The sequence below is a fragment of the Geotrypetes seraphini genome, chromosome 1 (assembly GCF_902459505.1).
Source record: "Geotrypetes seraphini chromosome 1, aGeoSer1.1, whole genome shotgun sequence".
In the NCBI taxonomy this organism is placed as follows: Eukaryota; Metazoa; Chordata; class Amphibia; order Gymnophiona; family Dermophiidae; genus Geotrypetes; species Geotrypetes seraphini.
In genome coordinates, this window is record NC_047084.1 from 481,847,589 (window position 1) to 481,863,785 (window position 16,197).

At 42.6% G+C, this 16,197-nt stretch overlaps 1 protein-coding gene across 3 annotated transcripts in view; it reads left to right on the forward strand.

Annotated features, from left to right (window-relative positions):
• The first annotated feature begins 1,627 nt into the window (after positions 1–1,627).
• RCL1 (RNA terminal phosphate cyclase like 1) overlaps positions 1,628–16,197 on the forward strand; it is a 140,597-nt gene continuing 126,027 nt past the window's right edge. Inside the window, exons 1-2 of one of the 3 annotated variants that reach the window (XM_033925591.1) lie at positions 1,628–1,889; positions 8,791–8,862. In XM_033925591.1, coding sequence (XP_033781482.1) covers positions 1,754–1,889; positions 8,791–8,862 — 208 coding nt within the window. In that variant the 5' untranslated portion in view covers positions 1,628–1,753. Of the gene's footprint in view, positions 1,890–8,200; positions 8,405–8,790; positions 8,863–16,197 lie in introns of those variants that run through there. The other 2 variants (XM_033925582.1, XM_033925600.1) reach the window with 2 other exon arrangements.

Here is a 16,197-nt window from a genome sequence, read left to right on the forward strand (position 1 = left end):
TGTTTATATCCAAAAGGTGGGTTTTCAGTCTGTTTTTAAACAAAGGGACTTGATGGACAAACTCGGGTAATTTATTTCAGGTATAGGGGGCAGCTAGATGAAAGGAACAACGTCTGGAATTGGCCGTGGAGGAGAAGGGTAACGCTGAGTGATTTATCTGAGGAACAGAGTTCTTTGGGAGGTGTATAAGGAGAGAGAAGTGAGGAAAGATATTGAGGGGCAGCAGAATGAACACTTGTAGGTCAGCAATATCTTGAACTGTATGCGATGGCAGATAGGAAGGCAGTGAAGTGACTTAAGGAGAGGGTGACATGAGCGTAGCGAGGTTGGTAGTTTCTGTGCCTCTCCAGCTTGTATTAATTTCAGCTTTTACATTCCATATTTCTTACCTCAGCCTCTGTTTCCGTCAAAACCCCTTAGCTACACTGCAGGTTTTCTTTCTTAGGCAGCCAATAAGCTGCAGAGGACATGAGCAATATGTTATGAAACATCATCCTTTGCTTAGCAACATTTAGTTCTCCTACTGGCTGGCTAAGCTTCCTTAGGAATGTCTGACCAATGGGCTCTAGGGAGAGGCAGGAGCTATAGCTACAGAGTAAGAGAGTGCCCTTAGCAACCTGCTTAACAACCTTCAGTTCTGTTTTTCCCTGCATCCTATTGGCTAGCTAAGCTTCTTTGTCTGACGAATGGGCTGCAGGGGGAGGTGGGAACATCAGAAACCCCCCCCCCTTTTGACCTTCCCAAATGGATTTTTGCTAAACTCCAGATCTAGCTAAATCACTTTCTTGCACCAAAATCCATAGATTAACCTCATTTCATCAAAATCCTTAGAGCCATTTTCAAAATCACAGTCAGAGCATGCTCACTTTGATTTTGCACTGTATGAGGGGACATGCATGTGCAGGAATTAGGATCAATCTGTACTAATCTGGCTTGTTTAGTTTTACAATGGGTGTATTGCTGTTCTAGCGCTCACTGCACCTGCAGTGTTTATTTAAGTTGCTGCATTTTTCTAGGTACACCCTTTTTGTGTGACTTATGGATTATTACTAAACTTTTTTTTTCATATAGAGGAGGGGACCTTAAAAAATAATTGGCTCCGTGTGTCAAAGATACTAGGTATACCACTGTAGTCACCTTATCTACAGGCGCGTGCCTATGGCTCAGTTTGTGCGGGCGGCAGGGTGGGGCTATGTGTCCTCTTTTTTGTTTTCACAAATATGGTAACCTATCCAGCTGACTATAGGAGGAGGGTACACTTACTGGGTGAACTACTCTACTGACAGTCTGTCAAGCATCCATCATGCAAGTTGTTCATGACTTGGTACTTCTGTACAGGAGACCACGTACGTATACCTACCGGTATATAAAGAAATAAAATAATGTAAAAAAAAAAAAAAGCTACAAGAAAAAGAGGAATATTTGCAAGAAAAGCAAAGCCTAGCACATCTAGAAATTCTATTTCTCGGATTAGAATCAGAAAGAAAGGGGAAGGCACTCACTTGCTTCCTCCTTCTTTCCCCCTCCCCTTTTTGTGTTCTCTCTGTGTACGTTGCATCGTGATCAATTTTGCCAATAAAGTTTTTACAGCCGGTGGCGGTCATGGGGATACGCTCCCCCCTCCCTTTTTTTTTTTTTGGAGGGGGGGGGGGACGCTCTATCCTTCAGTCGCATCTCTACTCTCCGGGTTTCTTCTCTCGCTTCCGAACCACGTGCGTTCCTTACTGCTGGTGTTCCTGCGCTGTGGCTCTTCATGGCGTGTCCCGGGCATTGCCTTTCCTATGAGGGCTGTAACTTCCTACGCCAGCGGCTCGTTCTCGCCACACTGAGCGGCCGGTCGGTGAAGATCCGCAGGATCCGGGCCCGCGATGAGAGCCCCGGGATCAGAGGTGAGACTCCATTTGGCAGGTTGGTGGTGATGGCATGTCGGGTCTGGGCCGGAGTGTGGGTGCAGTGGGATATGTGCTAAGCCGGTATAAAGGTAAGACTAGCGTCTGTCAGGCGAACTTGTACCCCCCCCCCCCCCGATGAGGGTGGAGCTCTCCTTTCGCTCTCGTGTTTTTGTCGTGTGTATAATTTCAAGGCGCCCGAGCGTGGAAGCTGCGCAGAGGCGTTGCTGCTGTTTGATTAGGGCTGCGGGTTTTAAAAAAAAACGGCGTGTTATAGTCACAGCTGCGAGTCGCTAGGGTTGGGTGGTCGGCGGGCCCATTTCAAACTTGGAAGCTACTGCTTCCAGAACAGCCATGTTTGGGAATCTGTTTACAGTTCATCAGCAGGCGCATTTTGGCACGAATTGGTGCTGCCTCGTCACATTGCGATGTTTACGAGTTTTTACAAAACTGTCAAGTGTTCTGATCCTATATAGTACAGCGGGTATGTTCACAAGCAGCGGGTGTAATTGCTATCGGGTAAAACGCTGCTTCGCAGACCAAATATAAAGGCAGTACAATTTAATTTAAAAATGTTTTGGGATTTATACAGCGTGATAATCGGCAGTTATTTCCTAAATCGTAATTAATTCTCTGAACAGAGCACCACCACGTTCTGGGAGTAAAATTCCAGCCAGGGACTGCACACTTGCTGTAGTGTTTTGTTTTAAAATGTATTCTTTTTCTTGACTTTAGCCTATCCTGTGATGTTTTGTTTCATTCTAGAACGGTAGACAGTTCTGTCACGGGACCCTCATGCAGCGTGTCACTAACAGTATATGTCCTCATCTCATCTGTATATTTGTAGATTAACTGGTTTATACTGTTGCAGTTAATTAGATTGTTCTTATATTTGATAATTATAGTCTGAATTGTGCCTTATTTTGTAAATGTAGAATTAGGGCAAAATTATTTTGTGTAATAGGTGAACATTTGTCTGGCATAGTACATTGCAGACCTGCCAACTCTTCTCCATTGGATAAAGTCTTCTGCATTTGGAGACCATCCCTCAAGCAAGAGCTGGATATAGGAAATGTGGGCGGCAGAGCAAAAGAGTGCCAGGAACCTAGGCCACTTTTCCTCTCTGTGTTGCTGGAACAGCAAGAATGCCACCCTGCTGTTTCAGTTTCCTGGCCTTTTTAACCATTCTTGTTGGAAGGCCAAATTCCAAAGCAGTTTTCTCAATAGTCCAGCTGTATGGAGCAAGAGTGAAAATTTGTATTTTCTCCCTATTACTAGATAGTTCCAACTTCTGCTTCAGTTCAGTCAATAGAAGATCGTAGTCTGAACACCTTTTACATTGGCCACTTTCTGGTTCTGCTTTGATGTTAGCTGGAGTTTAAGTCACCAATAACTTTTATTTACATTATGGGTTTCAGAGAGTTTGCGTTTAGCATAACTTAAGGAATTTTGCTTGCTAATCCGTTGAATCTTTAGAGGAGAGATTCCTAGTGGTGAAAAGCTGGCATTGAGGTTTTCAGATGCATTGGTAGGGTCATCACTGTCATAATCAAACTTGGGGCTACTTAGATCTTGCAGTTTGACACACAAGTCTTGCCTGCATCTTGGGCCTGGTTTAAACTCATGCTTTGTGATAGCTTTTAAATGATCAGCTGCAGAAAGATTAATTGGGCGTAGACCATTGATATTTCTGTGATTCTGTTTTCTGAACGGATTACAGCAGTTTTTCTGTAGAAATTCAAACTTCGTCAGAATCAAGGCTTCATGTTGAGTACAGATATTAGATTCCACGGACAAAGTAGAAAGTCCAGAGCGTCTTTTAATTAATTCTTGATCAGGCAAAGAGAAATCAGAAATAAGCTTCAAGCAGCTTTCTCCAGAATAGAAGGTAGATGGCTTCTGGCACTCAGAATTATCATAGATTCCAATACTGCAGGGCTTTAGCTTATTATTAGTCTCTATAAGATAAGAGTCACCTAAAAATACAGAATAAAAGTAGGGTGAAAAATAAGAGTGAGAACTCAATAAAAATAGAGCAGAGCAAGTTCTACATATCAGCAAGTACAGGGTAAGTTTCCAAAATCAACATAAGTATAGCCTAGTTAACTAGGGAAAGAACCAAACGCTACACAGAAGGAATAGACGGAAAGCAACCCGCCAAAGGCAAGCTTTGTCAAATAATGAAGTCGCATGATGTTATAAGGTCATTAAGAACCTTAAAGCCAGACTTGATCATACAGCCACTGTGCTGTGATAGTTGCAAGTCAGAAAGAACATGTTCAGAAAATCTGCATGTATCAGACATACTACTACAGCTATGCATACATTCTTGTGAATCACATGATTATGCGTTTGGGCTTGCACGCAGTAAGTAGTTTGTGCAAGCCAATGCATGTTTGGATTGCCATCTTGCAAAAGTGCACAGTAAGTTTGTCAAACGCTGAACATAGTACAAAACGAGTACTTGTGGCTGGCAAAGCTTGGTTATGAGTTTCAGATCAATATAGTTCCACAGCACATTCACAATGAAGTGCCAACGACCCTTCAACATAACTTGTTTACGCAAGCAAGCAATGCTTATCTTTAAACCATCAATTCTCACCAAAGAAAAGTTGGGTCCAAGATGAAACAAGATAGCTTCTCAAGAAAAATCATGCTCTTTCAAATGATATTTAAAAAAAGCAACTACACATTAGAGATATTTGAATCTGAAAAACTGAAAATTTGCATAAAGCCATATTTTTGGGATGGTCATATCTTAAGCTTCACTTGACCGTAAAAGCTCATATTGCAAATCTTGGAAGTACCTCATGGTATATGTCTGCTGGTAAAGTTGTACCCTCAGCTGACTTACCTACCAGCAGCAGTATGGAGACAAAATGGCAAAAATTTTCATTCGTGAATTCTTTTGCCTACTTTGCTGACCTGTAGAAATGGAAGCACGTTCGCAAAAGATTTCAAACTTGGCACAGAAACTTGCCCCAAGGTGTTGTACCAAACTGCAAAATTTCAGACTCCTAGGTAGTTTCCTTGGCATTTTAGGTCACATGAGGCATGGGAGTGGATCGATTGCTTTTGTTCAACCACCCCTAGCTCCTGACCAAATTGAGAAAGATCTAAAAATTTTTTGCTGAGTTTCATTTGAGATCCTAGACAACATCCCTGTAAAATTTGGTTGGATTTCAAGGGGATCGAGCGTGGGCGATTTTCACAGGCTCGCACTGCAGGGAAGGGCAGCAGAGTGCAAGAGAGTCGGCAGGAACAAGGGCGGCAGAGAGTAGGAGAGTCTGCAGAGCTTGCCTTCTTGTGCTTTTTGCACAAGGGAGATGTGTTTAAAATGTTTTATTTTTGTTTTGATACTGGGATTGCAGGGCTGGAATTCAGGGCGGTAGAGAGCAGGACAGTCAGCAAGGACGTAAGCGCCTGGTCCTCAGCTGTTGCTTCTTTTTGGATCGGCCAGCCCAATCGGTGTTCCTTTTTCTGTTTAATGAATCACTGCCTTCTTACTTTGCATGCCATTTCCCCTCATTTGCATGATCGGATCAGGTGGGAGGTTGATCGGCTAGGAGGTTAGTGAATCTGGTCGGGTTCAGAGAAGGCTTGCAAACTGGTCGGAGACGGCTCACAAAGCTTAGTGAATCTAGCCCAAAGTTCCTCATGAGACTCCTGAGAAATTTAAAGAGTCATGGGATAGGAGGCAATGTTCACTTGTGGATTAAGAACTGGTTATCGGACAGAAAATAGAGGGTAGGGTTGAATGGCCATTTTTCTCAGTGGAGGACAATAAATAGTGATGTACTGCATTGATACGTACTAGGACTGGTGCTATTTAACTTATTTATAAATGATCTGGAAATTGGAACTGCAAGTGTGGTGATTAAATTTGCAGATGAAAACTACAGGAAGACCTTAGGAAATTGGAAGACAGGGCGTCCAAATGGCAGATGAAATTTAACGTGGACAGATGCAAAGAGATGTACATTGGGAAGAATAATCCAAATCATAATTATCAGATGTTAGAGACCACTTTGGGGGTCAGCGCTTAAGAAAAGGATCTGGATGTTATCGTAGACAATACGCTGAAGCCTTCTGCCCGATGTGTGGTGGCGGCCAAGAAGTCAAACAGGATGCTATGAATTATTAGAAAAGGGAAGGTTAGCAAGACTAGAATGTTAGAATGCCTCTGTATTTATTGCTCAATGATGCGACCTCACCTTGAGTATTGCGTTCCTTTCAGGTCTCCTTATCTCAAAAAAGATATAGCGGCAGTAGAAAAACTTTAAAAAAGAGCAACCAAGATGATAAATGGGATGGAACTCCTCTCTTTTGAGGAAAGGCTAAAGACGTTAGGTCTCTTCAACTTGGAAGAGAGATGACTGAGGGGAGATATGATTGAAGTCTATAAAATCCTGGGTGGTGTAGAAGGGTACAAGTGGATTATTTTGGGGTTTTTTTTTTTTTCTTTTCTGCATCAAGATTTACAAAGACTAGGGGACACTCGATGAAATTACAGAGTAATACTTTTAAAACTAATAGGCGGAAATATTTTTTCACTCAGAGAATAGTTAAGCTCTGGAACGCGATGCCAGAGGATGTGATAAGAGCAGTTAATATAGCTGGTTTTAAAAAAGGTTTGGACAAGTTCTTGGAAGAAAAGTCCATAGTCTGCTATTGAGACAGACATGGGTCAATAACATGGAATGCTGCTACTATGTTGGTTTTTTGCCAGGTACTTGTGACTTGGATTGGCCTCCGCACAGACAAGATACTGGGCTAGATGGACCATTGGTATGACCCAGTAAGGCTATTCTTATATTTTTATTTGAGTCAACCTTTTTTTCTCATTTTTGGAGGGGGAAAAAGGATATCTCAGTTTATATTTACATATATAAGGTACGATTTAATGTGTTGCTAGATAAGTAAAACAAAAAAAAATCCAACGGGTGTAAAAGGCGAACACCAAAAACAAGGAAAAAACTGCAAAGCGGGATGTACAAGGTGCAGGAATCTTTATTGAAAGTCTATACAAAATTGTAATCCATAAAAATGGTTCTCATATACATGGAGTACGGACCCAATAATGTGTATGCTATTTTTTTTTTTACCATGGCATAAAGAGCATTATTCATCGGGGCCCTAGTCATTAGTTCATCAGTGTTGTAATTTTGTCTGTCTTGATCACTGATGTCTCTCAAATACTACCCATGTCTAAAGAAATCCCTGACAGTTGGTAAAGGGAAAGCTTGTATGCTGCATTCATCATATGATGTCATAAGATACAGCTGTTGATTTGATGTTGTTTTGTATTGGCATATAAAGTATTATAAGATACTAGTGTTTAGGCCCATTACATTAACGGGTGCTAGAATAGATGTCTGCCTTTCTTTCTGTCTCTCTCCCTGCCCCGTATATCTTTTTTTCTTTCTGTCTCTCTTCCTGTTCCCTGTCTCTTTCTTTCTGTCTCTCTCCCTGCCCAGACCCTCACTGAAGCCGCCTTCCAGCTGTGCCAGCTAAGGGATCCCTTGCCCTTTCCTCAATCCAGCTGTGGCCAGTTGCCCGCACACACCTGCCTAGCTACAGAAAGGGCAAATGCGTCCCGTCTTCCTTTTGAACCCTGTTTGCTCACCCTTGGTGCTGGATCGCCACCTGATGCTGCTCCACAGGAAGTTTACGAACTGCTAGGCATGGCGAGCCAAACCGAGCCCCAGCGCGAACTTCTGCACTCCTCCGCGCTTTCACTTTCTCCATGGCAGGGGGGGAGGGCTCCTTTAGCCCTCGCTTGCCGAGGTGCTGGTGGCCCACCCCATCCATGTATTCTCTCTCTCCTACCTACCCTCCAAATGCCTGCTTCTCTCACCCACCCAAAGCCTCTCTCTCTAGTGGCTATCCCATGTTTTTCTTCTCACCAACCCAGGCCCCAACTCCAATCCCAACTCCCCCACCCAAATATCATTCTCCTCCTTCTCAGGGGGAAGTGCTGTGGCAGTCTCATGCAATCAATTTGCCTTTTATTTCTAAGGATGGGACATGGTGGTAGATGATGTTGGTATTGGTTGAAGGTTGAAGACAAAAACTGGCTGCATTGTTTGGCTGCATGTCCAACACCACAGCCTCCAGATGCTTTTCGCTTAATAATCATGTCTTCAGGATTCAGCAGACTAAACTTGGTATTCTGGTTATATTCTGTTACAAAATGTGCAAAGACCTTCATGATTTTCTTCTATGTGTTACCACTTTGAGGGGGGGGCACAGCCGCGGACATCGGGAGTTTTTGTTGCTGCTTGGGGGGGGAGAGAAGCCCTGCCCTTCCCTGCCGCAACCGGAAGTGCCTCTTCCCCCTATGTGCCAGTGATTGTTTGTTTTTTCGGCAGACAGAGAGAGCGGGAGTGGCCGCCAGTGGTGATCGCCAGTGGCTCTGGACTCGCAGCGTCGGCAGCAGTGGGGGAGGGGGGAAGCTCCAGAGACACAGCCACGATCCTCACCAGACTCCTTTCAAGCGGCGTCGGCAGCGTTTGGTTAGTGAGGGCGGGAGGGGGGAAGCTCCAGAATGTTCCCTGCCGCCGCGTTCTAAAATAGAATCCGGCCATGGATCAGAAAACACGGCAGCAGGGATCACGAAACCCCAAGTGCGCATGCGCGCTTAGGGTTTTATTATATAGGATGTTGTACCTAGTCAGTTTGTATAGTTAACACTGTGATTATAATTGTTCTGAATTACTTGCTTGGACTGAGATTTTGGTGTGCAGTATAGACTGTGTTGGATTCAGCAAGTCTTTTGTCAAATACATTTCAAGTTTTGAACATCCTGATATGAATGTCCCTTTGCTGACCTAGTCGCCCTAAACAAAAAGTATGCCGTAAATTTGATGAACATCATCTCTATTTGTTTTATATTTTTCAGATTTTGAAGCAAGTTTTATAAGACTAATGGACAAAATAACAAATGGTTCTCGAATTGAAATAAATGAAACAGGTAAGGGTCTTGGGTTTTTCTACATTTTGAGGATATTTTTTAAGTGGACACCCAGTTTGAGGGCAAATAGGTGCCTGCTTAGATGTTACCCCGTGCTTTCTATAAAATGTTAGTAATCCAGATTTTTATTGTTGTGCTATTTCCATTCCCTTTTGGTTCTCATTGTTATTTGTCTTTTTATTGTGAGATTTTTTTAATTTTTTTTTTTAAACTTTCTAATGTAGTAATAATAATAATAACAGTTTATATACCGCAGTACCGTGAAGTTCTATGCAGTTTACAAAAGATTAAACTAAGGTACAAATAGGTTGAGCTTAAGAGGGAGGTGGAAGAAAGAGATTAATAGGTCAAGAAAACCATTATTGAGGAGAAAGAGATGTACGGGTCAGTTGTCTAGATACTTCAGGAACAGGTGTGTTTTTTTAGACGCTTCCTGAATACCTCATAAGTAGCGGGCGAGAGCAATTGTTCTAGGTCTTTACCCCATAATGCTGCTTGACCATGTCTCCCTGCTCCTGGCCAAGCTCCACTGGCTTCCGATAATCGCCAGGGTCCGCTATAAATGCGCCTGTTTAACTTTCAAAATCCTATATGGTATCCTCCCTCCCTTTATCCCTCTTTCTTGGAATTCCTCAAACCCTAATACCACCAGATCCTCCCACAAATTAAAACTATCCTTCCCCTCGCTAAAAGGCATTTCCCACACAGGAAAGCTAGGGACCTCCCTCCACTTCAAAATCACTGAGCTCTGGAACAACCTTACCTCCCCTCTTCTGAACTTGAGCTCTCTCCAAGTTTTCCGCAAACATCTGAAAACCTGGCTTTTCTCAAAAAATGTAAGTCTCCCTCCAACTTAGGAATCAAGGAAACTCTTATATCTTGGCATCCCAAGTCCTCTAAATTTTCTTCACACTTCTACCTCTAACTCTGTTGTAGTTCCTTCCTATTTCTCCTACTGTAAATCGCGTCGAGCTCTACGAACGTGGAGATGATGCGGTATACAAACCTAAGGATTAGATTAGATTAGATTGATGTGAGAGAAGGTGTTCATGGTGTTTTTTCAGTTTACAACCTCTAACTGGGGGGGAAACGAAGTTCGAATGTGAGCTTCTCTTGTGTCTGTTGGCTGAAAAGGAGAAAAGGTCAGTTATGTATTTAGGGGCTAGTCTGTATAGTACTTTAAAGCAGAGGCAGGCGAACTTAAACTTTACGCATGCTTCCATCAGTAGCCAATGCAACTGCTGGTAGTAGGGTGTCACATGATCAAATTTCTTTAGCCCAAAGATTAGTCTGACCACTGCATTTTGCATTAATTGTAAATGTCGCATATTCTTTTGGGAAATTGCTAAATAGGCGATGTTACAGTAGTCAAGTTGACTTAGTACGAGGGATTGAACCAGGGTTCTGAATGCTGACGTATCGAAATAAGATTTATTGGATCTAAGTTTCCAGAGAGTGAAAAAACCCTTTCTGATTAAGGAGTCCACCTGGTCTTTCATGATTAGGCATTGATCCAGAGTTACACCCAGTATCTTCATGGTGGATTGAATAGGGTAACTAAGTTCATTGATGCATAGTGGAGTTTTGGTGTCAAGCGGATGTGGCGAAGCAACGAAGAATTTCGTTTTTTCTGAATTAAATTTGAGCTTGAAATCTGTCATCCATTGCTCCATCACGTTTATAGCTTCTGCAGCTTTGGGAATAGTTTCCGAGATAGAGTCAGGAAATGGGATGATAATCGTAAAGTCATCTGCATAACTGAATAATTTTATCCCCAGCTGGGTTAATTGCACGCCCAGAGAGGACATGTAGACATTGAAAAGCAATGGGGATAGCGGTACACTGGATGGATTGCTCCAGGTATCGGAGAGAACATAGTTGAAACGTACCTGATAAGTACGGGATATAAGGAAGCCACGAAACCAGTTCAACACCTCATCCCTGATACCAATAGCGTCCAGGCATTGTAGCATTTTCCCATGGCCTACCAGATCAAAGGCGGGAGCTCATATCGAATTGCATGACCAGGGTATTGAGGCCCTTGCTAAACAGTAGGCGCAGATTGTCTAGAATAGCCACAATTACTGTGTCCGTACTGAAAAAAGGTCTAAAACTGGATTGAGTTTCATGTAGGAGAGAGAATTGCTCAAGATATTCCATCAATTGGGTGTGTAGCAATCACTCCATGATTTTTACAATAAATGGAATGGATGCTACTGGTCTGTAGTTGGTTACTAGGGCTGAAGATTCTTTACTATTTTTTAGGATTGGGGTTGTTATTATGTGACCGATATTAGTAAGGAACTTCCCATTTTTTAGGTTATGAGCTAAGTTTTGCAGCAACGATAGTTTAAATTCTAAAGGCGCCATTTTCATAATTTCGGGGGGGGTCATGAGTCCAGAACGCAATAAGATTTAGAGTATTTGTTATATAGTTTGATATAATTATTCCACATTGCCATGGTGGTTTATTAAATTGCTAAAATATATAAATACTGTATTTTATAAAAACAAATAAGTACCTATGGGCCTCCTTTTACAAAGCTGCGGTATCTATTACCATGCAGCAAATGTGGTGCAGCCTATTAATTTCTTATGGGCTGCCCTGGAAGTGTAGGAGAAGGCAGCATCCTAGGGAAAGGAAAGACCAAAGCTTGAAATCCCAAAGGTTGCTGGTCTGTGATCACTAGGAGGCTTAAAGTAGTGGTGTCTGGTGATTCCCTTCTAAGGGGGTATAGAGACGACCATCTGTAGACCAGATGCGATGTCTCAGGAGGTATACTGTCTGCCTGGTGCCAAAGTCTAAGATTTTACGGAGAGCCTGCTGGGACTCATCAAGCCTAATGATTATTATACATTGCTACTCATCCATGTTGGCACAAATGATATTGCTAGGTACCCCTCCGAATGTATTAAAAGTGACTTTGGAAGAGAAGGTGAAGCAGTCAGGTGCTCAGGTGGTATTCTCATCAATCCTTCCTGTTGAGGGTAAAGACCCAAGCAGAGAAGCTTGCATCCTAGAGATGCATGGATGGTATCTTCAAGAGCGTTTCAGCTTCTTGGACCATGGGATGACTTTCCAAGGGCTGCTGAGCAGGGATGGTGTGCATCTCTCAAAGAAGGAAAGAAGTGTCTTTGGTAGCAGACTGGCTAAACTACTGAAGAGGGCTTTAGAATTGTTGGGGCAGGGTTTTCAAAGCCCCAAGGTGAGTATGAGCCCTCAGGTAAGTGAATCACTAAATTTATTTGCACAAATGGGAAAAGGGGACAACAAGGTTCTAGAGGTAGAGGTTATGATGGAAGAGGTTAAGTTGGATTTAGTGGCAATCATAGATGTGGTTCACGGAGACCCATGACTGGGATTAAAAACTGGCTGGAGCATAGGAAACAGAGAGTGGGGTAAATGGACAATACTCAAGCTGGAAGAGCGTCACCAGTGGGGTGCCGCAGGACTTGGTGCTTGGACCCGTGCTCTTCAACATTTTTATAAACGATCTGGACATAGATACAACGAGCGAGGTGATAAAATTTGCGGACGGTAAGAAGTTATTCAGAGTAGTGAAGACACAGGGGGATTGCAAAGATCTACAACGTGACATAATCAGGCTCGAAGAATGGGCATCGACATGGCAGATGAGATTCAACATGGACAAGTGTAAAGTGATGAATGTCGGTAACAAAACTCTCATGCACGAATACAGGATGTCCGGGGCGGTACTTGGAGAGACTTCCCAGGAAAGGGATTTGGGAGTTCTGATCGACAAGTTGATGAAGTTGGTGCTTGGACCCGTGCTCTTCAACATTTTTATAAACGATCTGGACATAGATACAACGAGCGAGGTGATAAAATTTGCGGACGGTAAGAAGTTATTCAGAGTAGTGAAGACACAGGGGGATTGCAAAGATCTACAACGTGACATAATCAGGCTCGAAGAATGGGCATCGACATGGCAGATGAGATTCAACATGGACAAGTGTAAAGTGATGAATGTCGGTAACAAAACTCTCATGCACGAATACAGGATGTCCGGGGCGGTACTTGGAGAGACTTCCCAGGAAAGGGATTTGGGAGTTCTGATCGACAAGTTGATGAAGCAATTTGCGGCAGCGGCGAAAAGGGCGAACAGAATGCTAGGAATGATAAAGAAGGGGATCACGAACAGATCGGAGAAGGTTATCCTGCTGCTGTACCGGGCCATGGTGCACCCTCACCTGTAGTACTGCATACAGCACTGACCACTGGTCGCTGTACATGAAGGACACGGTACTACTCAAAAGGGTTCAGAGAAGAGCGACTAAGATGGTTAAGGGGTTAGAGGAGCTGCCATACAGTGAAAGATTAGAGAAACTGGGCCTCTTCTCCCTTGAACAGAGGAGATTGAGAGGGGACATGATCGAAACATTCAAGGTTCTGAAGGGGATAGACTTAGTAGATAAGGACAGGTTGTTCACCCTCTCCAAGGTAGGGAGAACGAGAGGGAACTCTAAAGTTGAAAGGGGATAGATTCCGTACAAACGTAAGTAAATTCTTCTTCACCCAGAGAGTGGTGGAAAACTGGAACGCTGTTCCAGAGTCTGTCATAGGGGAAAGACAAAATTAGGCAAGTTCCTGCTGAACAAGGATGTACGCTGGTAAGGCTAGTTTCAGTCTCAGTTAGGGCGCTGGTCTTTGAACAGAGAGCCGCCACATGAGCGGACTGCTGGGCATGATGGACCACTGATCTGACCCAGCAGCGGCAATTCTTATGTTCTTTTGTTATGTTCTTGTATAGTTATTCTGGGCTATAATCTGTTCAGAAAAGACAGTGTAGGAGGAGGGGGGAGTAATGTTATGTTAAAGATCGCATTAAAGCCACACAGTTGTAGGATCTGCGGGGTAAGGAAGAGGTACTATGGGTCAATCTGGAAAGAGCGAATGGAAAATGTATTTAATATACATTTAATATGTATTTAATATTTAATATACAGACCTCCTTCACAGACAGAAGTGGTCAGAGATTTACTAGTAGACATTCAGAATATAGCTGTAAAAAGGAAGCATTACTAATAGGTAATTTTAACACGCCAACTGTTGATTGACGTATCCTTATTGTGGGGTCTTCTAGAAGTAGGGGGCTCTTGGATTCTCTACACTCAGAACTGTTCCAGCAATTAGTAATGGAACCCATGCAAGATGGGACCATTCAGGACTTAGTGTTTACAAGCAGGGAAACTGTTTCTGATATTGCAGTGGGTGATCATCTGACATCCAGTGATCTCCGCAAGGTGTGGTTTAATATTAAGACAGGTGTAGAGAGGGCTCATTCAAAAATAAAGGTTCTAGACTTAAAAAATAACTGTTCAGATGGAGGATTACATCAAGGAATTGTTGTCTGGATGGGAACATCTGAAAGAAGAAGGAAGTAGTGGGCAAAACTGAAAGGGCACCAAACCATTTTGTAAGGAAAGTGAGTAAAAGAAAGAGGTAGCTGAAAAGGTGGGGTAAAAGAAGTTAGCTTTCATAAACTACAAAAAAATCGCAAAAGAGGAAGACAGGCTAAATATCTGGAAAAGTTAAGAGAGGCTGGTTGAGTAGTCAGGAAAGCCAAGGTGCAAATGGAAGAAAAAAAAAAATAGCCGACTGTAAAACAGGGTGCAGGACATTTTTTTAGGTATATTAGTGATAGGAAGAAGTGCAAAATGACATTGTGAAACTCAAAGGTGAAAGGGAGAATGTAGAAGCTGATAAAAATAAGGCTGAATTGCTTAATAAATATTTCTGTTCTGTGTTCACAGCTGAAGCGTCGAGACCAGAAGACAAACACAAGTAGGGATGAAGGTGAAATAGATTCTGATCGATTTTTGAAGGATTGTGTTTGTGAGAAGCTAGCTAAATTAAAGGTGGAGAAAGCAATGGGGCCGGATGGTGTACAATCGAGGGTACTGTAGGAACTTAGGGAGGTTCTGGCAACACCATGGTTGACTTTTTCAATGCTTCTCTAGAATCTGGAGTGGTACCGGAGAACGGCAGATGGGCTCTCTCTCCGGAGAACGGCAGATGGGCTCTCTCTCCACAAAAGTGGAAGTAAGGAAGAAGTAGGGAACTTCAGGCCAATAAGTCTGACTATGGTAAGTAAATTAATGGAAACGCTTTTAAAACAGAGAATAGTGACATTTCTGGAATTCAATTACAGGATCTGAGGCAACATGGATTCAATAGAGGCAGGTCTTGTCAGACAGATCTGATTAATTTTTTTGGGTGTCCAGAGAATGGGATAGAAAGAGTGCACTAGATGTGTATTTAGATTTTATCAAAGCCTTTGACTTTGTTCCACATAGGTGTCTAATAAATAAACTGAGTGCCCTAGGCATGGGCCTCAAAGTGACGGACTGGGTCAGGAACTGGTTGAGTGAAAAGCGACAGAGGATAGTGGTCAGTGGAAATCTCACTGAGGAAAAGGGATGTTACTAGTGGTCTGTCTCATGGTTTGGTTCTTGGGCCTATTCTTTTTAACATTTTTGTAAGCAATATTGCTGAAGGGCTGTCTGGTAAGATTTGCCTCTTTGCAGATGATACCAAAATCTGCAATAGAGTAGACACCCTTGATGGTGTGAATAACATGAGGAAAGACCTAGTGAAGCTTGAAGAATGGTTTGAAATTGGCAGCTAAGAAATACAAGGTCATGCATTTGAGCTGTGAAAACCCAAGGGAACGGTACAGTTTAAGAGGTGAACATTTGTGAACGAAAGAGGAGTAATACTTGGGTGCAATAGTATGTGATGATTTTAAGGTGGCCAAACAGGTTAAAAAGGTGATGAAGAAAGCTAGAAGGATGCTAGGATGCATAGAGAGAGGTATAGCCAGTAAAAAAAAAGGAGGTATTGATGCCCCTGTATAGAGACCTCATTTAGAATATTATGTACAGTTCTGGAGGCTGCACCTTCAATAAGATATGGCCGCACCTTCAATTAGATATAAACAGGATGGAGTCGGTCCAGAGGAAGGCTACTAAAATGGTTGGTGTTCTTAATCATTATCATGTATGGGGACAGAGTTAAAGATCTCTTTTTTTGTTGTTTAAATCTTTATTGATTTTTCACAGTTAACAAAAATGCAGGACAGTATCTACACAAACAACATCAATCATATATGCATTTATAATCAATCAAAAATCCCCACAACCAAACCCCCCCCACCCAACCAATACCTTGCAAGAGAATAAAACCATGACATAAATATCCCTCTCCCACCCTCCCTCCCCCTGGATGTGTGTGCAATATACCAACAGGATCAAAGGAAAAAACAATTATCCCAGGACAAGCTGTTTACTTTGTTTTCATTCGTTTTCTTTAAA